At 64.4% G+C, this 22,152-nt stretch overlaps 1 protein-coding gene across 5 annotated transcripts in view; it reads left to right on the top strand.

Moving 5' to 3' along the window:
* SEPTIN9 (septin 9) overlaps positions 1-22,152 on the top strand; it is a 145,248-nt gene that overhangs the window by 54,646 nt on the left and 68,450 nt on the right. The window contains exon 1 of one of the 5 annotated variants that reach the window (XM_077854382.1): positions 1,575-1,977. The exons of the other annotated variants lie outside the window; for them this stretch is intronic. Coding sequence (XP_077710508.1) covers positions 1,923-1,977 — 55 coding nt within the window. The 5' untranslated portion in view covers positions 1,575-1,922. Of the gene's footprint in view, positions 1-1,574; positions 1,978-22,152 lie in introns of those variants that run through there. 5 annotated transcript variants of the gene reach the window in all.

The raw sequence follows: 22,152 nt of genomic DNA on the forward strand, positions 1-22,152 counted from the left end.
CCCAGGTGCTTTTTATAAAAACATGGGACAATAATGCTGTGGCCCAGCATCCTCCCAGGGGCCTGTGCAGTTAGGCTGCTTTTTAGGGGTGGTGGACCACCAACCTCCCAAATGCTGGGTGGACAGGTGGCCCAGAGGGCTGGGGTGTCAGGCCGGAGGCCCAGGTGCTGGCTTTCAAACACCGAATGCCAGGGCTGCTGTGAAAGCCAGTGGGGCACTATTCATGCCAGTGGTGACTCCGTTTTTGAAACCCCGGGCTCCCGGGCAGATGAGGGTGTGTGCGCATCTGAAATGTCTGTGGTTTTGCAGTTCCATGTCCACAAACTCACTCGGTTGAAAATAGTTCAAAATATCCAAAGCATGAGGGAGGGAGTGACCACTTCTCTTAAAAAGAAAGAGGACGCGATCTCGTCTCCTTGATAGAGCCCACCAAGCCCAGTGCATTCCCAGAAAGAGGTGGGGAATGAGTGGGATGGCAGTCGGGCCTCGGCATCCGTCCGCAGCACATCTGGGATCTTTCCAGACCGGTTGTGGGGGCTGGGCTGGAAGTGGTGGGGACTGACCTGAGACCCGGGACCAGCTCTCGGGGGCTCACAGGCCACTCCTGAGAGGACCTGCCGCCAGCAGGGAGGGTATATTTCGTGCCGGAGATTCTCACACCGGCGGGCTTGGGGCAGAGGTTCTGGGTGTCGGGTAATGAGGGGGCAGAGAGTAGGCCGGAGAGCCTACCTGCCTAGCCAGGAGAGGGAGGGAGGCCCTCTCGGCTGTAGGTGCCAGCCCTGGAGGGCCCTTCCTAGGGTAGGGGGTGGGGGGCTCCATCCTTTTGCTTCTCAAGTCCCAACTGGTCCTGTTGGTCCCCAGCCTGCCTCCCTTGTAGGTGACCCACTTTAATCCGTGTTTGCGAATGGAAGGGCCAGTGTAGAAGTTGCTGTCCAGGAGGGCAGGACCAGGCCTGAGGTGGGGCGCAGACAGGAGCCCCCTCCCCACCCCGGAGCTCCTTCCTTCGGATGCTAGGCAGCATCTTCGCCTTTCCAGGGCGAGGACCCGCGTTCATGCGGGCGGCCACGGGGCAGCCCCCGTCATGGTGGAAGCTGGGGGGGCGCACGCCCCGGGCTGCTCCTTCCCGACCCCCACGCGCCCGCTCCAGGTTGGCACCTTCTCGGCCTCTGGGCTGGGGTGGGCGGTGGGGGTGGGGAGTCCCTGGAGGGGGCGCCCCCCAGCCGGGGCCCCGCGAGTCCTGCGCGCCCCTCGCCCCGCGGCTCCGGGTGCACGGGCGGGGTCCCCGCGGCCGCCAGCGCGCCGGGCCGGGCGGGCGCTTAACCCTTGCGGGCGCGGGCGCGGGCTCGGGAAGGCGGCGGCGGCGGCGGCGAGGAACTTTGTTTGGCTGCGTAAGTCGGGCCTCCCGCGGGAGGAGCCCGCGCCGCAGGGAAGGGGAGGCCTCTCCCCGCGCCGCCCCGCCCCGCCCCGCCCGGCCCACATCCGCCCACATCTGGCCGCCGCGGGGCGCCGGGGGAGGGGCCGGCCGTCGGTCGCCGTCCCGGGGCGCCCAGGACTCGGCCTGTCCCCGCGGCCGCCCGCGCCGGCCCCCGCCCCGCCCCCGCCCCGGGCCGGCCTTGACGGGCGGGCGGAGCAGCCAGTGCGAGCGGGAGGCCGGGCGGTGCGCGAACCCGATCCCCGGGCGGCGGGGCGGGGCGGGGCGGGGCGGGGCGGGGCGGGGGCCGGAGCCCGGAGCCCGGAGCCCAGGCCGGCGCCCGCCCGCCTCCCCCATTCATTCAGCGCAGCCCGGGCCGAGGCGCGGCGGCCGAGGCCAGCTCTGCTCGGCGGGGGCGGGGCGCGGGGTCCGGGGCGCGGGGTCCGGGGCGCGGGGTCCGGGGCGCGGGGCGCAGGGCCCGGCCTCCTCGCCGCCGCCCTCCGCGGCCACCATGTCCGACCCCGCGGTCAACGCGCAGCTGGACGGGATCATCTCCGACTTCGAAGGTGGGTGCCGGGCGCGCCCCGGGGCCGCGGAGGGGGCGCCCTCGGGCCGGGAGGACGCGGTTGGGGGCTTCGGGGCTCGGGGCGGCGCTGCCCCCGGCGTCCTCCCTTCGGTCGCATCTGCGCGGCGACGGCCCCGAGGGCTCGCGGGGCACCGGGGAAGCGCCGGGCGCGGGCTCCGTGGCTGCGGCGCTGTCCGCCCCTTGGCCCTCGGCCCCGCGGCCCTGCGCGCGCCCCAGTCTCGGGGCCGGACGCAGCCGAGTTCCGGCCGGGGTGGGGGCGGGGGCGGGGGCGGGGGCCGCCGAGCGGGGTCGCCCCGGGGCCCCAGCCACCCCCTGGAGTCGGGCGGCGGCGGAGGGGGCCTGCGGGCCGGGAGGGAGCGCGCTCGGCCCCTCCCCCCTTGGGGTTTAGGAGCCTGCGGGGACTTGGGGGGGCTCCTTCCTCCGAGCCGCCGGGCTTCCCGGCCGAGTGTGTGTGTGTGTGTGTGTTCGCGTGTGCGCGCCTCCGTGAGTCCTCGTGACCGCCTGTGGCTCTGCGTCCTGCGTCCTGGGGAGTAAATAAAGCGGCCGGGAGGGAAGCGCACACAATAGTCTGCAGCACTTCTGGGGCCGGAATCGTGGGGGGCGGGCCTGCCTCTGCTGGGCCCCAGCCCCCGCCCCTCCAGGGGCTTCCAGGCCGCCTTGGGCAGAGCCCTCTGGTGGGCCCGGCCTCGCTGCAAGGAGCTGGAGAGGTCCCGGTGCCCCGCGGCCCCAGGAGGTCCTCTCCCCGCCCGGGCAGAGAGCTCTGCAGTGCACATGGTCCACCTGGGGGTCAGCCGCATCTGTGGGGACACTTCTGGGGACCAGAGTCTGGCCGGATCCCAAGCGGAGATGCTGCGGCTGCGATTTGGGGCCAGGCCTGGAGTGGTTTGAGCAGGGAGGAGTGTGAAGAGCCCAGAGGGCTGGGGTCCGGTGGCCGGCCTGCCCACGCAGAGGGACCGGCCTGCTGTTGGCTCCGTAGAGGGAGCACTTTCGCGATTCTGGCACTGAGCCCTGGACGAGGGGAGTTCTGGGGCCGCAGGGCGGTGATGGCTTATCCCCTGCTGTTTGGACATCTTGGGTAGCGTGCTCCTCCTGGGGTCTCCCCGTGTCTGCTTCATCCTCTTTGGCCTTCTGATGCCCAGAGCCAGGCTCTCCTGCAGCCGTCCTCAAGGGCCTTTTATGTCCTAAATGTCCAAGTGCGGGAACCAGCCGATCTAGAGACGGCTGCCCCCTTCAGGTGGCGCGCTGTGTCGCCTGTGGAGTTAGGTTGGCTTGCAGTCCGGGCCGGGCCGGAAAGCGGAAAGCCTGGCGTTGGCAGCAGGGTCTGTGGGGAAGAGCAGCGGGACTCCACAGTAGCCCCGAGGCAGGACGGGGAGGCGGGGAGGGAGGGGGTGTTGTGGTTTTACAGCTGTTAGATCGGGGCCATGCAGGCTGTTAGCGTCTCTGCCTCGGGGTCCCGGTGTATAACTCCAGCCTGACCCCGAGGTGCACCCCATCTGGAGACGCTGGCAGCCTCTGCGCTGCCTCCAGGCGGCAGCTTGACCCTCCCATTTGGTCGGAGACAATGGCCTCATTGAGACCATCCTGGTGCAACAGTTGGCAGCCCTGTGACTGCAGGGGGAGATGTCTCACTCTTGGGGAGCCCCTGGTTCCCTGTCTGCATCCATCACCCTGCTGTGTGCACTGAAGGCAGAGGGGTCGGGCGTTAGAGCCCTCGGGGCTTCTGAGTGGAAGCGTGTGTAAGGGCCCTAAATGGCCAGCTGGCCAGCTCCAGGGCCCGGAGTGGCCCAAAGGACCCCAGGAGCTTGGGGTGGGGTTGCTTGCTGGGGGCTGAGCCTGGGAGGGCCGGACTTGGGGAAGGAGCCCGGAGAGGAGGAGGACAGTGCGGGACCGGGGCAACAGCGCCCGATACAGTGTGGCACGGCCCCGGCACAGAAAGGTCGCGTGGAGGAGGCCGACCTTGGGCGAAAGGCGGAATTCTGTTGCGGGAGGGAGGAAGGGAGGGGAGCCTTCAGGTCCCCGGGAGCCAGCAGAAGCGGGGGAGGCTGGAATGAGCTGGTCCATTGGAGAATGGGGCCCAAGGAGGGGCCAGTCGGAGCGGATCAGAGGGCCAGGCCAGGCGTCCCCTCCAGGAGTTCCGACTGTCCCGGGGAGGCCAGAGCAGCGCTGCAGGAGCGCTGGTCCGTGTCCGTGGGGCTGCTCACCGGTGTCTCAGGGTTTCTGTGAGGTAGGATGGAAGGGGTCGGGGAGGAGACCGCCAGCCCCTCAGCAGCTTTTGCGCCCCCACAGTCTGGGGCCGGCGGACTCGGCCTGTCACCAGGCGCGTGCTCATTGCTGGAGAACAGAAGCCCCAGGGGCCACCCCCAAAGCCCGGCAGGTTCTGAGCCAGGGCATTGTTGCGGGTGATTGTCTCTGCGGGCACTGGTCTTGGGGAGGTTTGGAGCTGGTGGTAGTGTCCGGCCCGGGTAGTGTGCCCCCTAGGGTGGGGGGGGAAGGGGGTGGGGTGCAGGGTGGGTGTCCAGCCAGAGCAGCACGCCCCTGCAGGTGGGTGTGTGTGGGTGTGTGGGTCACCTGATGCCACACGTCCCGGCACATCTGCCCCCGGCCCTGGGGAGCGGCACCCTTCTCGTTTTGGCTCTGTCGCGTTGTCGAGGTGACGTGGGGATTCAGCCCATACTCTACTGTGGATGTGTCTGTTGGCTTTGTGTCCTTCATGGGCACGAATGTCCCACACTGGCCTTTGCCTTCCCTTTGAGGGTGAACTCAGGGCTCTGTGGGGAACCCCCATGTGAGGGCAAGAAGAGGGTTTGCGTTTTGCTCCTGTGATTGTTTTTAGATTTTTTTGATCCCCCCTCTCCCCCCGCCACGCAGATGGGCCTGGGACGGGGCGGCAGGAGGGGCGACTCCTTCCCCCATCGCTCGGGCTGGTGGAGGCCCGGAGCGTTGGACGGATCTGTTACCGCCGAGGCCGTTACAACTCTGGTCTTTGTGTAACAAAGCCCTTCCAAGTGCCAGCTGCCGGCCTGCTTTCCTCGGCCCTGGTTGCCGTAACCGTATTTGCACGCGGTGAAAGAATCCCAAAAGTCCTTAATGTTTGTTGAAACACGGTCTGGCCCAGGGCCTCGGGCGCTCAGGTCCCCCAGCTGTGCCCTACTGCGGACAGGACAGGTTGTGGCCACCCAGACCCTCGGCTGGCTCCTCGGAGGACCCTCCCAGATGGTCCTGGAGGCTCTGGCCCAGGAGAGCAGGCCGGGGTGGGGGTAGGGGGAGTGCGGGTGCTGGGGGAGGGGCGAGGGGACCTCGCCAGCTGGCCTGACAAGCCAGCTCATCTGGGAGCCCAGGAGCCTCTGGGACGGGGGCTCCCTCGACTGCTGGATGCAGGAGCCCCTTTCCTCCCAGAGGGACAAGGCCTGTTGCTTGGCGATGGGTGCAGACCTGTCCCTAATTAATGCCCGTGGGCCTCTGGAGCGATGCCTCCCGCTTTTCAGCCAGACGCAGGGCCTCCAGTGGGTAGGCCTCCCTGCAGCTCTTGCTTTGTGGCAGGAGGTGGGAGCCGTGTGGCGATGAGGTCACTTGGCCGGACTGGAGGAGCCCACTCATGATGCGGTGGCCCCCGAGGAAGCGGAGGTGTGCAGGTGCTGCACCTGCCCTGCAGGAGCCGGGGACCTCTCAGCCTGCCCCTTGGTGCTGTGGCCCTGCTACCCTGGCGCCGGCTGAGCAGAACAGGGCTCCCTCCTCCTCTTTCTCCCTGCGTGCCCAGAGGTCAGGGGAGGTCACGCTCAGAGATCAGCCCGGCCGGCACTATAGCTGCCACCCTCCTTGGTTTACTGGCCAAGCAGCCCTGGGCTCGGGCCAGTTTGCTGCTCAGAAGAGTTTTGTTGGGGTACAGTGAGGGGGGCGTACCCTGGTTTGGCAGCGAGGACCTGGGGGCCAGACTCAAGGGTTGCATGTTGGCCCCAGACCCAGGAAGGAGTCCCACCTGCCCTGCCTGGCCAGACCAGGTGCTTCCCGCCGGGCTCAGAGCCCCCCAAGGCCACGTCGTGCGTCTTTGCTCACTGTTTTGTGGCTGGAGCAACTGCTTACATGGTGTACGCCCTCAAAGACCTGGTGGTGTGCATCGGAGGGTGGGGTGGGGGAGGGTGGAGGGGCATGGGTGGCCAGGGGCCCCGGTGAGAGGTTCATCAGAGGGTGGAAGCCCCAGGAGATTTCATTTTTTTGGATACATCCCAGAAACTCGGCCGGGAAATGAGTTCTTGCACTTTCTTTTGACAAAGCCACTGAGGAAAAATGGTCAAACAGTGGCTTTCTTTCCAAGGCCCTCTCGGTTTTTCCCAAATTTGGAGGCTCTCTGAGTTTTGCTTATGAGACCGAACGGTCCGGAACTCTCTGGAACATGGTCCCAGAAGCCTGAGGATTTGTAATCTCCAGCCAAACAGACCCAGCGGCCGGCCTGAGATGCCCCTGGCGCCTGGGGCAATTCTGGGCTCGGGCTGTTTAATTTGGTGGGGGCAGAGCCTGGAGGCTCTGTTCAGCCTGGACCAAGAGACATTCTAGAAGCTCCCACGTTTGTTGTCATTTTTAAAAGTGCTGCCAGTGCCCAGAAATTCAGGCAGGGGATCAAGAGGACAGCGCCGATGTCCGTGGAGTCCCAACGCCCAGCCCGGGGCTCGGTGAAGAGCCGGGGGTGCCCAGGTGGGGAGCCCAGAATGAAGCTCCGGCCCACCTCTTTCTTGCTTGGGGTTTGCCCTCTTTCCTGTGTTCTCGAGTCTTTAACAGCTCCTCCTGGGAAGGGGAGCCTCTGCCACTGGGGCCTTCTCCCTCCACTGGGCTGAGTTGCAAAATCCAGAAAATCCAGGGCCCATGCATAAGTGTGTCCTCCCCACCCATGGCTCTGAGCTTCCTGTGTTGTCCTTGTCCCCAAGGCCGGGACCCTTTGCCTTCCAACACTTGAAGTAGCTTCCTGGGAAAGCCAGGGGGGAGATTGGGGGGGGGAGCGTAGAGGTGCCCCCTCCACCTCCTGTCCATTCCACCCTTCGTCCAGTCTCTGAGGGTCCATCTCTCTAGCTGGGGGGTTCCATGGTTATTCCCTGGGTACAAGTGAGGGGCTGTGGGGAGGTGGGGGGGTCATGTGGCCTGGGGCTCATTTGGATCAAGTGGGGGAATTCCAGGGCTGCTTCCCTTCTCTGCCCTGCTTCCTTGGTCTTCCAAGGAGGAGCTGAAACTCTGAGCTCTTCTGCAGCCCTTGTCAGGTCTTTCTGGATGATTCCCTGACCGTTCGAGGAGCACTGACCGGTGACTGGCTGTCTGTGCTGATGGGCTTCTGGCTGTCCCCTGGGGCTGGGCCTGGGGGTCCTGGGCACCTCCCTATGCGGGTCCCCAGGAATTGAGGCAGGGAGCCACCGGGGCCACGGGCAGCAGCATCTTTCCTTCTGGTGGGAGGAGAGAGATGTCCCCAGTGTGGGCCACCTTGGCATCTCCCCTCCCCCAGACACTGACCTGGAAGGTGGAGACACTGCTGGTTCTAACTGTCGTGGCCACAGTCCGGAGGATTTCTGTACCGTCCCAGGCTGGATCTCGCTCCGTATCCGGGCTGGCCCCCTCCTCGGGCGCCGGCAGCCGGCTCGGAGCGGGGATATTTGGTCCTCCTTTCCATGTGGGTGGGCAGTCTCCCCGTGAGTGGTAGGCCAGGCCCCTGCCCCGTGTCCCCCGGAGACCGATTTTATCTACAGTAAAAGCATACAAGTTTTCCTGGCTCCGAACCAGGCCTGGAGGGGCGGTCTTCTCTGCTGTCCCCTGGCTCCTGTCCCCCGTAAAAAGTCAGGGGAAGGCGCGCTCTGCAAAGTGCCTGGGTTTTGGGTTTTCGTTCGGCGCAAGATGAAGTGCTGGGATCCCTCTGTTCTCTGGCGGGCCAGGAGGAGGATCCTGGGGTGAGGGAAGCAATGGGCTCATTCCCCTTATTCAACAGCTATCTGTGGGTGCCAGCTCTGTGCCAGCTCTGCTGTAGCTTCTGGGGGGGCGGGCAGGCATGAGCCCAAGAGAGGGGTAGGTTCAGGAGGGCTTCCTGGAGGCAGGAGTACCTACCCAGAGTCCTGGGTGGGAGTTTACCAGGCAGGCTGGCTTCTCTCGTGATTTCTCCCAGCTTGTAGTTTCTTTGGGAGATCGTGCGGTGCCCGTGCCTGGCAGGGGTGCCTGCACCTGGTGGAGGTGCCCTTGGGGCTGTGCTTGCCAGGGGGACCCAGGCTCTGTCCCTGCTCCTGGTCAGGAGGCTGGGTGAGCTGGGAGGGACTTGGGTGATGAATGATCCAGGTGTTAACTTCTCGCGGGGTGGGGTGGGGTGGGGGGGTGCGGGGAGCATGTTGCAGGTGGGAGGGGTCAGCTTTGCGTCCTGGGCCTTCACCACAAAACCTCAGGAAGGGCTGCTTGGCTTTTTTGCTAAGCTACAAAAGAAAGCCTTGGCAGGCCTGGGGCCCCTTGGGGCTGAGACGGGGAAGGCTGTCATCCATTCACACCTTGGTAGGCCCAGGCTGGGAGAGGAGGGAGGAGGGGTAACGCCCTCTCCCTCCTGAGTTGCTGTCCCCACCCCAACTTGGGGCCCTGGGGGTCGCCGGGTCTTGGGGCAGCTGGGGGGATGGGGGCACTGAGAGGGACGAAATCTTCCCCCTGCCCTGTGCACTCGCACTCGAATATTTACATCTCTCCTAATATTTAAGTGATGAAGCCAGGCTCCTGCAAACAGCTGCCCTGGAGCCAGCTGTCAGGCTTTGGCCTCCCTGCCTCCCTCCCTCCCTCCCTCCCCCCTCCTCCTGCATTCTTTGTTTCCGACCCAAGTCCCGGCCTTTCCAGCTGTTGCCCCTTTGCTCACAGGCACTTCCTCTGACCGCACTGGCTCTTGCTAGTGTCCATCACCATCTCCTTTCCTGAGCACCTACTATGTGCCGGGCGCTGGGGCTGCCACGTCAGATGCTCAGCCTTTCAGTCCTCCCGGAGGCCAGCAAGGTGGACGGGCCGCCGAGGCTCCAGGTCAGGCCTGGCCTCAAGCCTGGCCCGGGGCCACATGGAAGGCAGACCCAGCCCCCTGTACCCTTGCATCCCTCCCTCCTCCTGAGTCCTGCCCTCTGGCCCTCCTGGTGCCTCCCGACACGGGCTGAGCCTGCCATCTCAAGCTACTCAGGCGGTGGGTGGGGACAGCGGGCGTCCAGGGCCTGCGGTCTAGGGGGGCTGCCCCCCCAGTCCCAGCCTCGCTGCCCTCCAGCTCTGTGGCCACTCCCTGTGAGCTGGGAATGACGGCGCCCACCTTGCAGGGTGGCAGGTGGCGCGGGCTCAGGGCTTAGCGCAGTGCTGTTGGGGGGGTAGCTCCCCACTTTGGGGTGTGACTCTGGGGTGGGGCTGGGGTTAGCATGCTGGCCGGGACCTGGCTGCACCCGCACCCGGCTCTGATGCTGGGCCTCTCGGTGCCTCGCCTTCCCATCCGTGAAATGGGGAGGGAAGAAAGTCGCTGTGTCTTGGGGTGCCTGCGGGGACTGAATGGACTGCAGAGCGGCGCCCGGCGTGTCGGAAGCACCAAGCAACATCGGCGATTAGAAATTCAAGGCAATGGTACTTTTTGAGCCTGTAGGACTGGCCAGGTGGTGTCCTTGGCCCTGGTGGAGGCCCCCCTGCGTGGCCGCTGTCACGAAAACCCAAGAGCCGGGCTTTAACTGATGCATTCATCCCTCGCAGTCCCCGATCACGCTGCTGCCCGGTCCTGGCTCCCAGACGGCCGTCTTCTCCCTGGGTCTTCACGGGGCAGAGGGGTGCTTCTATGGGGACCCTGGTCTGGTCCCGAGGGCTCTACTCCCATGTCCCCAGCACCTGCAAAGGCCCCACCCCGCATCCTGTCACACTGAGGATGGGATTCAACGTGTGAATTTGGTAGTGGGACCCGACAAGCGCTCAGGGTACATCAAGGACAGACACTACCGAGCTTTGCTTCCGTCCCCAGGAGGGTGACAGTCTGCAGGGAGGACTGTGATCCCCGTCCTGGGGAGGAGTGGGCACCTTCGGGGGAGGCAGGAGGCGGGCAGGGGCCCGGGGCGCTGGCCTTCAGCTCTGTCCTGTGTTTCCTGTAGCAGGTGACTTATGCCATGTTTTGTTGTGTGGACCCCGGGCTGCCTGGACCTTCTCTGTCTCAAAGGTCGACACGGCGTGGGCCTGGGGCAGGTTTGGAGGCCTCGTGACTGACACGCCCCCTTGTCACATGTGCATCTGCCCCCAGCAGGGCCCAGTGTGTCCTTTGGGTCATGACGGATCCAGGAGCTAAGGCTGGCCGCTGCTGACCTTGGGTGACTTTTGGGGCAGGTGGGGGCAGTGGGGCTGCTGAGCTGGTGTCTCTGAGGTCTGTGACCAGGGCGGCCCCTGTGATGGCCGGTGCTTAGGATTTCCTTCTTGTAGGATCCTCGGCAAGGGGTGGCAGTGGAGAGGAGGCTTGGAGGGGCCTCCCCACCTTCCCCTCTGACGCACCTTGGGGTGCCGGGCCCACCCAGCCCTCCTGAATCGGAACCTCCAAGAGGTGGGACCAGCAATCTGTTTGTAACAGACTCCAGAAATGATTCTGACCAGCGGTCAGAGCTGAGAACGACCGGGAGCCAGCAGCTTAGAACTGCAAAGGAATTCAGAGAACCGGTGCCAGAATGTGCAGAGATCGGACCCGTGTGATGCTCAGAGCGCGTCACTGCACGAGGCTGCTGAGGAAACACACGCATGCACGTCAGAAAGATTGGGATGGTGATCTTGATAGTGGGTCATGGGCTTAGAGGTTTTTTGTTTTTTTTTTTTCCTATTTTCTTTGGGTCTAGCCGATTCTCTGCGTTGTCTGTAAGTCGCTTTTGCAGCCAGGGTAAAAGAGCAATAGATGTTATCTTCGGAAGTTGATTGTCAGAGAGAAATCACTCATTCCACCCCGCCGCGCACCCCGGTTAAAGAGATGGGTCCCCGTGGGCCTCTCCGGCTCCAGGTTGGGCCGCTGGGTTGAGTGAAGAAGGCAGCTTGGCCCAAAGGCGAGCGCTCCAGGAGTCCCCCTCCCAGGCGCTGCCGCCAGCTGTGTTTTGGGCCACAGAGGAGTGTGGCCAGAGCTGTGGTCCTCGACCTCACCAGGTGGGGTGGCCGTCCTGGGCCGTCCCTGGCCAGGCCCCGCCGGCTCTGCTGAGCGTTGGGAATTGCTGGTTGGTTCGGGAGCAGCAAGCGTCGCCAGAGCTGCCGGCAGACTGCACCGCGGCTCCGGGGTCGTCGGGTGCCAGGGCTGGACGGGGCTTTAGGGCCCTGCCCTTCTTTCTGGCCTACCAGAGGGGTCATCTCTGTGGCCCGGGAAGCCTCCCCAGCTCTGGACGCAGCCGAGCTGCCCTGATCCTCTCGTACTGAGCAGTTATATTGACAACTGAGCTAAAATTCTCCATTTCTATTTTTGTTTTTTAAGATTTTATTTATTTATTCATGAAAAGCAGACACAGGCAGAAGGAGAAGCAGGCTCCCTGCGGGGAGCCCGATGCGGGACTCGATCCCAGGACCCCACCCAGGGATCACGCCCTGAGCCAAAGGCAGATGCTCAACCACTGAGCCCACCCAGGCGCCCCTAATTCTCCATGTTTGGTTGAGAAATGTCTGATTCCCGCAGGCAGCTTTGTCTCCTGCCCCTGGTGGGGGTGCCCAGGCGGGGTGGGCGGACCCTGCGGGGTGGTGGCTCCTGCAGAGGCGGGAATCAGGAGCAGCAGCGGGCAGCCTGGGCCCTGCATGGTGGGTGAACACAGAAGGTGAAAAGAGTAAGTTCACCACTGCCTGGAAGGTGAGGCATGCACGGGACAAGTGTGTGAGCCGCGGTCAGCCTGCGGGGCCTTGGGGCAGGGGTGGGGCAGGGGCTTTTGGTGAGAGAGGAGTCTGAGTAGGCCGGGAGGCAGCCTGAGGATGTGAGTTTGCCCAGCCGGTGGGGGGCGGAAAGCCCGGGTCAGGAAGCCCAAAGTCCCAAATCCGGGTGTCGGCCAGGCTGGTTCCTTCTGGAGGCCCCGAGGGACAGTGTGTCCCAGACCCCTGTCCTGGCTCTGGGGCTGCCCCAGGTCCTTGGCATTCCTGGCTTGTGGACGCATCACCTGCCTCAGCCTCGCGGCCCCCTCCTCTGCGTGCCCGTGTCTTTCCTGTCTCTTGGAGGTCACTCAGTATTAAGGTGAGGATCCACCCTAAATCCAGGATGATCAGATCTTGAGATTTTTAATCATGTCTGCAAGGACCTTATTTCCAAATCAGGTCCCATCCACGGGTCTCGGGGCTAGGACACCAACACGTCTTTTGGGGTCCACTCGCTCTGGCGGCCCATCCGAGGGCAGCAGAGTGTCCCAGGCTTGGGATGGGAGACCAGGCTTGGAGGGAGGTTGGCCTGCCCGGGCCTCGGCCCCCGCATCTGGGCACCAAGAGTGTGGTTGTGTCCCATTTGCAATCCTCTGAGCCGCTACCCTCGGCCCATCTGCTGGACATTTCCAGGGATCTCCTCAAGTTCTAGATGGTTGGCCGTCCCTGGTGGGAGCCCAGGAAGGCCCCGAGCAGGGCCCCGGAGGCCGCCTCACTCAGCCTCGCCCCGGGCTCTGTGGAACAGCCAGGCGGCCTCCCGTGCAGGTGCTGCTACCCCCTGGGAGCCCCTTCCAGAATCCTCCCGGTGTCCAGATCTTGTCTCTTCCACACAACAAACTCACCTCCTCCTCTTAGTTTTCTGGGCCCCTCTCCCCTGCCACACCCCTCGTATCCTTGAGGATAAAGCCCAAGTCCACTCCCCCCCTGGGTCGGTAGAGCCTGAGCCCGCAAGTCCACGTGGGTGCATGCAGGGCTTTGTGGTCACCGAGACTCCCCACCCCCACCACTCCTCGGGAGGCCTGGGTGCCACTCTGACCGGCGCCTGACCCCTGCTCCCTGGGGTCACCATCCCCTGTAATTAGGCCACAGTTCCCGTTGGCCTGGGCAGCGCCCGCTTGCTGCCCGCCCCTAGGCCACGACACAGGCAGAGCCATCTGTTCCTCTGGCGTCCTCGGCAGGCGGCGTGATTAATGGAGGGCACCACCTGGGCCCAGTGGCCCCCCCGGTATTAGGCCTTTTTTTTCCTTCATTTTTTTTTAAGTGCTTTTATCATCTCTCCCAGTGGTCAGTGAGGTGAGGAAGGAGAGGGGGGGTTCCTCTGGCGGATTAGGAACAGCCAGTACCCGGCTTCGAGGTTGCTGGGCTAGGAGCAGAGAACGGAGGAGTAGCCCCCCGAGGCGACTGGCCCCCTCCCCTGACCATGGCCTGGCAGCTCGGCCTGTGTACAGGAGGGCCTGGTGCAGGGGGGCTGGTATGTGGGAAGGCTGGTGTGCAGGAGGGACTGGTATGCAGGAGGGCCTGGTACAGGAGGGCCTGGTGCAGGAGGGCCGTGTGCAGGAAGGCCTGGTGCAGGAGGGCCGGTGTACAGGAGGGCCAGTGTGCAGGAGGGCCGGTGTACAGGAGGGTCAGTGTGCAGGAGGGTCAGTGTGCAGGAGGGTCAGTGTGCAGGAGGGCCGTGTGCAGGAGGGCCGTGTGCAGGAGGCCGGTGTGCAGGAGGGCCTGGTGCAGGAGGGCCGTGTGCAGGAGGGCCGGTGTGCAGGAGGGTCGGTGTGCAGGAGGTCTGTGTGCAGGAGGGCTGTGTGCAGGAGGGTCAGTGTGCAGGAGGGCCTGGTGCAGGAGGGCCGGTGTACAGGAGGGCCGTGTGCAGGAGGGTCAGTGTGCAGGAGGGTCAGTGTGCAGGAGGGCCGTGTGCAGGAGGTCTGTGTGCAGGAGGGCTGTGTGCAGGAGGGTCAGTGTGCAGGAGGGCCTGGTGCAGGAGGGCCGGTGTACAGGAGGGCCGTGTGCAGGAGGGTCAGTGTGCAGGAGGGTCAGTGTGCAGGAGGGCCGTGTGCAGGAGGGTCAGTGTGCAGGAGGTCTGTGTGCAGGAGGTCTGTGTGCAGGAGGGCTGTGTGCAGGAGGGTCAGTGTGCAGGAGGGCCTGGTGCAGGAGGGCCGGTGTACAGGAGGGCCGTGTGCAGGAGGGTCAGTGTGCAGGAGGGTCAGTGTGCAGGAGGGCCGTGTGCAGGAGGGCCTGGTGCAGGAGGGCCGGTGTACAGGAGGGCCAGTGTGCAGGAGGGCCTGGTGCAGGAGGGCCGGTGTACAGGAGGGCCAGTGTGCAGGAGGGCCGTGTGCAGGAAGGCCTGTGCAGGAGGGCCGGTGTACAGGAGGGCCGTGTGCAGGAGGGTCAGTGTGCAGGAGGGCCGTGTGCAGGAGGGCCTGGTGCAGGAGGGCCGGTGTACAGGAGGGCCGTGTGCAGGAGGGTCAGTGTGCAGGAGGGCCGTGTGCAGGAGGGTCAGTGTGCAGGAGGGCCTGGTGCAGGAGGGCCGGTGTGCAGGAGGGCCTGGTGCAGGAGGGCCTGGTGCAGGAGGGCCAGTGTGCAGGAGGGTCGTGTGCAGGAGGGCCGTGTGCAGGAGGGCCTGGTGCAGGAGGGCCGGTGTACAGGAGGGCCGTGTGCAGGAGGGTCAGTGTGCAGGAGGGCCGTGTGCAGGAGGGTCAGTGTGCAGGAGGGCCTGGTGCAGGAGGGCCGGTGTGCAGGAGGGCCGTGTGCAGGAGGGCCTGGTGCAGGAGGGCCAGTGTGCAGGAGGGTCAGTGTGCAGGAGGGCCGTGTGCAGGAGGGCCTGGTGCAGGAGGGCCAGTGTGCAGGAGGGTCAGTGTGCAGGAGGGCCGTGTGCAGGAGGGCCTGGTGCGGAATGGTCTTCACCACCTATCTACTTGCTCCGAGGTCAGGGACAGGGCTGGGGCAGCATCCCGAGGAGCAGCACTTACGGGCCTGTGGATTTGGGGAAGGTGTGTTTGGGGGAGCGGTGGGTGGTTGGAGGGTGCAGGTAAAAGGGTGCCGGAGGAGAAGGCTGAGGAGGTGGTTGGGGACCCTCTGGTGGGGCAGGGTGGTGGTGCTCCGACCTGGAACCAGCAGCTCAGCTCTCCTTCTTCTGGGACGGGGCCTCCTGGAGACCACCTCAGGGTGTCTGGGGTGCCCGGGAGGCGGTTACAGGCCAAAGGGCTCTGGGCTCTGTGACCTCGGAGGCCCTTGAAGCTATGGCCTGTGGTTTCAGGTTTTGATGTCAGTCCCCTCCCGGGGGCTCCCCTCTGCCCTCCCTGGCTGCCATTTATCTGAAAACCTTTGACCCGAGGAGGCCAAGAGGTCATGTGTCCCCTCCTCTCCCTCCAGGCTGGGCCGCGCCTTGGCCCTTCTCCTGTCCCTCCCCTCCTCCTCCCCACTGTCCAGGGAGAGCTCCACAGGCAGCCTGGCGTCCCCAGCCTGGGGCAGGACATTCTTGCCCTATCTCATCCCCATCTCTGCTGGTCGCAGCCACCGCCACAGTAAGGCCAGGTGCCCCCACTCTGCTCTCTCCGGGTGGGGAGGACGACACCCTTCCCTCTGCATCACGTTGTGCTACGTGTGCACGTGCTCCCGTAGCTTTAATTTAGTCAAGGAAAAAAAGGGTGGTCCAGCGTCTTAGGGGACTTTTAAGCCCTCCTGGAATGACCCTGGTGTCTCCAGACCCAGGGGGACCGGGCAGATGGCAACAGCCAGGAGAAGAGGCCCGTGCCCATGTGTCATGGTTCTGCTCTCTGTAGGAGGACTTCTTACAGCAGGAGGCCCTCCGCCAGTGTCCCCTGCTGCCTACTGGGGTCTCCCGGGCTGGACGGCTTTCACCCCAAGGCTCATCTTTAGTCCGGGAGAGATAAACCCCAGTAATTAAACCCCAGTGATGAGCCCTCTGAAGGTAGGCCGGCCGGAGAACTTTCTGCCCCAAGTGGGATGATGTTGGGAGCAAGCAGGGTGCCCTGTCTTAGACGACAGGCATGAGCTGGGACATCCTAGGTGGGCGGGAGGCGTGGGCCCTGGTCCAGGTGGACGTGGGGGAGCTGTGGGGCTGGGGAGAGAGAGAGCAAGTGGCAGGAGGGGGCTGCCCCCTGGGAGCCATGGGGCAGAGGCTCCGTCCCACCAGGCCAGACCGATCCCGGGGTACCTGTGTTCCCCTTCTCAGAGCTGGTGAGTCATGGCGGGAAGTGGCTTCAGCATCCACAGAAGGTGGCCGCGGTGGTTGCGAGACCTCCCCTCTCCTGTCTTCCGTGTTCTCTTGGGCTGTTCATTTCCTGGGGCTGTTGGACGGCTTAGCACAGCAGACGTTTAGTGTGTCCCCTTCTGGAGGCCACAGTCCCAGGCCAGGCCGTGGGCAGGCGTCGGTTCCCACTGGGTGCCCGCACGGAGGGTCTGTTGCAGGCTTCTATGTGTTCCAGCCTCGGGGACCACCCCTGGCTTGTCGACCCGTCCCTCCCGTCCCCGCCCCGTCCCCACCACCGTCACAGGGCCTCCAGCTCTGTGTGTCTTCTCCTTTCCTGTTGCCTTCCAAGGACGCCTGCCGCTGGATGTGGGGCCCACCCTTATACGGGATGATCTCAGCTCGAGATCCTACAGTACTGCTGCAAAGACCCTTTTCTCAAGGAAGGTAGCTTTCAGCGGTTTGGGGAATTAGAGGACCCAGACGTAGCATTTTGGGGGCCACCGTTCGACCAGCGTCTTCTGTAGACGGCACAGCGGAAGCTTGGAAGCCGTTGTAAAGGAATCCGATAGGACCCTGCTCCCTTCCTGGGTGGATAGGGCTGTGTAGCGAGGCTGGGAGGGCTGGTTCCACCTGCGTGCTGGCTTGCTTGCCACATTGCCGAGAGCTTTTTCCACGGAGAACTTAACGCAGTGAATTTGGGGATTAAGAGAAGGTCTGGGGTTTGGGGGCTGGAGTCTGGGGGCCTAGCTGCCATTGGGCTCCCTGCTTGGAGCCGAGGGGGTCTGTGTGTATGTTGGGGGGTCATTGACACTCCCCTTCTGGCTTTTGTATTCTTCTTGTGGCTGAAAAGATCATGGCCTGGGAAAGGCTGTGGGGCCACCTAGGCTGTGTGTGTGGGGCCCTGCAGTGAGCAGCGATGGGGGACCCTGGGAAGGGAGGGAGGGGGCTCGTCTGTTGCTCTTGGCCCCATTGGGGAAACCCAGCCTGCTCTTTCTCACGTTGCCATTGCAGAGCAGGGGCCAGGCCTCATGGGCGGAGGCTGCGCGGAACAGGAAGGACCCCCGAGTGCCCGTGTCCCCCAGGCCTAGGGCACCAGGGGGGAGAGAGGACAGTGCCTCCTAACACCCAAAGCAAAAGACAGACATCAAAATAAATCCAGGCGGCCAAGAGAACATGGGGGTACCTCACAGTCTTTGCCTGGAGCTGCGTGGCCTCCCCTGGGTCCCCAGCTCTCAGTGATACTGTTGGCTGTCCCTCCCTGTACACCCCCCCACCCCGCCCCAGGGTTCCTGGGGGTAAGCCGCTTCCTCCTTGTCCAGGGGCCCCAGGCCGGATCCTTGGGAAAACCGTGCCTGGTGTGGAAATGCAGGCCCGCTGGTGGCCCCGGGGCCAGGGAGAGGGGCCGAGCGCGTGATCCCTGTGCTCCCCAGGCCGCCTTCAGCTGGCCATGCGTGCCCGTGAGCCTGGGGCAGCCACTAGCCCTTCGCCGCCCACTGGCCCCCAGACGTGAGCCAGAGCCGGGCAGCGCAGGCTCTCAGGCTTCGCGTGGCCCCGCAGCCCGGCCAGGCCTCGCCTGGGGAGGCAGAGGGAGAGGGAGGGGGCCGGGCGGAGGGTTTGGGCCTGCAGGTGCCGAGCTCTCCATTGCTCTTCCTTTGTTTGGACTTTGCCTCTTGCGTGTTGTGTCCTGGCTGTTGACCACGCGTGCTTCTCTGTATGAAATCCAGGGCCTGTTGGCTTCCCAGGGCTGGCCCCGCTCAGCCAGCGCCTGTTTGTAAGCTTTTCCTTTTGGGCTCTTTTACTTCCTAAGCAGCGCCCTTCCCCACCTGCCCCCTCAGCCGTCTCCCCACCACTGAGCAAGCCCCTAGAGGCTGCTCCTGAGACTGGGATCCAAGTGGATGTGATCCCAGGGACACCTTCCCCGCCCCACCCCCCTGCAGAGGAGGGCAGGGCATGGCCTGGAGGGTGCAGCACCCACCATGTTATGCTGGGGCTCAGCCCGACTGGGGGTCCTGGGGGACCCTGCACCCCAGAGTTATTCCATTTACTGCCTAAAGCCTGCTGGCCTGGGGAGCACTGTTAACTGCCTCCTGCCTTCTGCGCTGAGTGGCACCAGGTGGCCACCAGGACAGGCCCTCCGGCTGAGGGGCAGATGCTGGCTGCGGGTGTCAGGGACATTGGTAAGGCCCGTGCAACCTTGGCCTCCTGTGGGGTGAGCACACACACCCCTGGGTGCACACCCACCCGCAGGTGCGCTGGTGAACCACCTAATTGGGGCGTGGGCACCAACCACCGTGTCATCCTGGCAGTGCCATAGTAGGACAGCCGAGGAAGCAGAGACTCTGTGATGACGGGGTCGTGTCACCCCCTGTTGGAGCTCCTACCTGGGGGGCGGATGTGAGGAGCACGGTCTGTGTGAGCACCGCCCCCCACTCCACCCCTGGGCACCCAGGCCCTTCACCCTGCACCCTCTTGCCCAGACTTGCCTGGGACCCTGCCCTGCCCCTCTTCCCTAGGTGGCTCATCCTTTAGGGGGACGGGACCTGGTTTTGTGATCCCGGGTTCTTTTCCTTGGGAGGATTTGTTGCTTAAATGACTGGGCCTTGTCCCGTCTGCTCTGCCTTCCCTGGCCTACTCGGTGGGGGCTTCTCGAGGCCTCCGCCGCAGCCCCCAGCTCCTGTCTGCTGTGGTGAGACCGTGCTGTCCCCCCCACTGCCCCGCCGGAGCCCTTGACCCGGAGCCGGGGCTGTGCCAGGGCCGGGCCCGCTCCGGAGGAGAACCGGGGGCTCCCAGGCTCACTCTGTGCATCCTCACGGCCGAGCACTTACGTTCGGGGTGGCGTCTTCCTGGGGCCTGGCATCCCAGCCTGCAGGCTCGGGATGGGGAGCAGGGCGGTACCCTCTGCCCGGTGCCCTGGGCCCCGCTGCTGGCTGGCCTCGCTGTTCGGGGATGGAACCTGGACGGGGCTCCCCGTTGGGCCGGGGCCGGCGCTCCTGGGGCCCGAGCCCAGATCGGTCCCCACGGTCGGCAGCGTCCTGGGCGGCCCCTCCCACGCGAGTTGTGCAGGGGTTCGCTTTGACGTTGGGCTCTAACGTTCTTTGCGTGACATTTGTCCCCCCCGGAGCCGGGCTTAGTGGCCGCCCAGTGGCCGCCTGGGTGCCCCCTCCCAGCCGGGGCCAGCGCCGCGCGCCGGAAGCGGGGAGAGGTGGGCCGCAGCCTGTGGTCGGGGCAGGCCCTTCACAATGGCCCCTTGTGCGCCGCGCATTCCTCCCTAACCAGGCCCAGACCCTGCCGCGGCTGCCTCGCCCCCCGTGGGCCCGGACGCGCATCTGGACGCCTGGGCCGGGCCTCCCCCACCGCCGCAGCCAGGGCTCTTTCTGAAAACCCTGCTGACGGGTTTATGCCCTGGAAGTCGTCAGCCAGCCGCGCTGGGCGCAGGACGTTGGCAAAAGGCAGGAGCGTCCCAGGGAGCGAAGCACCCACCCGAACACCCAGAGCCCGCGCCCCCCCGCGGGTGCGCGTGTGCGCTGCACATGTGCGTGTGAGATGCGGTCACGCCCTTGCACACAGCTTGCATCTTGCTATTTTTATATCATATTCTCAACATTTCTCATCTTCAGAACCGTGGTTTTGATGACTGCTCAGGACTTGGGCACATGGGTTTAGGAAATCGATGTGAACCCCAGTTGTTTCCAGCATTTGCTCTTTGAACGCGGATGCAGATGTCCCCATCCGTAAATCCTCTGCGCTTCTATTTATTTCCTTGGGGTACATTCCCAGTGGCAGGCCAGGGTGCACGCAACTGTTTTTGGGCTCCTGGAGCCCGCTGGGCTGGGGTAGGGGGTGGGGGGCGAGGAGGGCCTTGGGGAGCAAGTGAGGTTTGAGCCTGGCTTTGCAGGGGGGGTGAATGCAAAGGAGAAGGAAGGGGGGGGCGATCTTGTTTTGGACACGGTGTACGCAGAGCGGGGCACCTCCTGCCCTATGGAGGTGGCAGTATTTCCCCCCACCCCAGTCGCTGGCCCCATACCCTTCCACTGCTCAGAGGCAGTCTGGCTTGTCACATCCAGCTGGGGACATCTGTCGTGGCCCCTGACGGCAGTGACATCTGGCGGACAAAGGGGAGGCGGCCCAGTGCGCGGCCCACTGCTCCCCACTGGTCCAGTGAAGGCCACTTTTCTGCCCTACGGTCACACAGGGTCTCAGAAATGCCAAATGGCCAGCTCCTGAGCACTCTTGCTGGCCCCTGTGGCTGCCCGTGGACACCCTTCAGCTGTCTCTACACCTTGCAGGGAAAGGGAGGTGGGGAAGGAGAGAGGCCCCTGCCGCCGTGGTAGGCCACCCCCAAGCCCCCTCGGAGCTGGTGGAGGGTGTTCCCAAGGACAGTGGCTGGACGTGTGCGCCTAGGGCCCGGGCTGTTTTTAGGACTCCGATGGGGGAGGCTTCATGACAGTCTGCTAATTTTTCCCAGCTGGGTGCTGCTCGTGTCACGACACCCTCCGTGGGGAGGCAGCTTCGTACGGGGCGTCCCTTGCAGGCCTGCCTTACACAGTGATCTTGTTTCATCACCAAATAGCCCGCGTGTAGATCCAGAGCAGCGTCACTCCCCACGACGTCTCCTACTGTCTGGGGTCTTGCGTGATCCCAGGAGAGGGAAAGGGAGGTGGCTTTTTCTCCTGGGCCCCTGGAGAGGGGCTGGGGTGCTGGGCAGGGTGGCAGCGCCCTTGGGTGAGCCCGGACTGTCTTGGAGCGCAGGGGTCTCACCCTTCCAGCCGTCCCACGGTAACGTCATGGGGCCACCCTAAGACATGACCACAGACCACGAGGCTCAAACCACAGAAATGTAGTCTCACGGTTCTGGAGGCCTGAAGTCCAAGGTCAAGGTGTCGGCAGGGTCAGGCTCTTTCCTTTCTGCTCCTCCCGGCTTCTGGTGGTTTGGGGCTGCACCTCCCCGGTCTCTGCTGGTCTCACAGGGCGTCTCTGTGTCTGGGCCTCAAATCCCCCCCCTTCTCTCTTGTGTAAGGACATCTAGAGGAGTTAGAGCCCATCCTAGATTCAGGATGATGTCATCTCGAATCCTTACCTTATTTTCCCAGGTAAGGTCCTCCTCATAGGTTCTGAGAGTTGTGACCCAGGACATACCTTTTTGGGGTACACGGCTCAACTCACTATGGAACCTTAGAAGTGGAGCTTGTCTGGGGCTTCCCTGGGCCCTGTGCCCACAGCTACACACCTGTAACCTGGTCCCCCCTTCCGGTTGTGTAGAAGCAGCCCCTGAGGCCCATGAAGGGACGGAGAGGTGGCTCGTGGAGTTAAGAAGGAGAGGATGTTTCCAGGGACCCCAAACACACCCCGTCCCCGCCCCGTAGCCACGACATGGCCTGGATGACACGGGAGGGACAGATGTGAACTGCGTGGAGCCAGGGCAGGAGGCAACAGCGAGCCTGGCTCTGGGGTGTACTTGAAATCAGAGGAGGTGGCGGCGCGGGGGTCTGCTGCTTTGGGGGGGTTGGCATAGATTGTCAAGAGTAACCCTAACAGCTTGTACATTCTGCTGCCAGTCACTGCCCTGGGGGTGGGGATGGCTCTGGTTCTCTCGGAGCCTAGGACTAGGAATGGGATGGGATGGGCGGATGTCTGGGGGTGAACACCTAGGTCGATCATGTAGTCAGACGATGAGCACACAGGTTAATGGGGGGCCAGGGGGTGACGTGTGGCTCGAAGAAGCACAAAGCAGCGAGAGAGAAGAGGATGGTGGGTGGGGCCGGGCGTGTGCGTCTGCAGAGATGGCCATGGCAGTGACCTGCGGGGGCAGCAGCCCACCCGGCTGGGCAGTGATCTGCGTGTGGGCCGGGTTCGAATGCATCGCCCCCCAGGACCTTCCGTGCCCGAGTCAGCGGGGTCTTTGCTTCGGTTCAGGGTCTTCACTTGTAAGTCAGTGGTTGAGGGCCCCTCCAAGTGGGCTTCCCAGAGAGGGGACCCTCCAGAGGGGGTCACAGACCTCCCTGGACCCCCAGGGAGGAGGTCATCTCATTCAGGGTGAAACCCGGGAAACATCCCACCCACCTGATGTCTGTTCTCTGA

The sequence above is a fragment of the Canis aureus genome, chromosome 16 (assembly GCF_053574225.1).
Source record: "Canis aureus isolate CA01 chromosome 16, VMU_Caureus_v.1.0, whole genome shotgun sequence".
NCBI classification, from domain to species: Eukaryota; Metazoa; Chordata; class Mammalia; order Carnivora; family Canidae; genus Canis; species Canis aureus.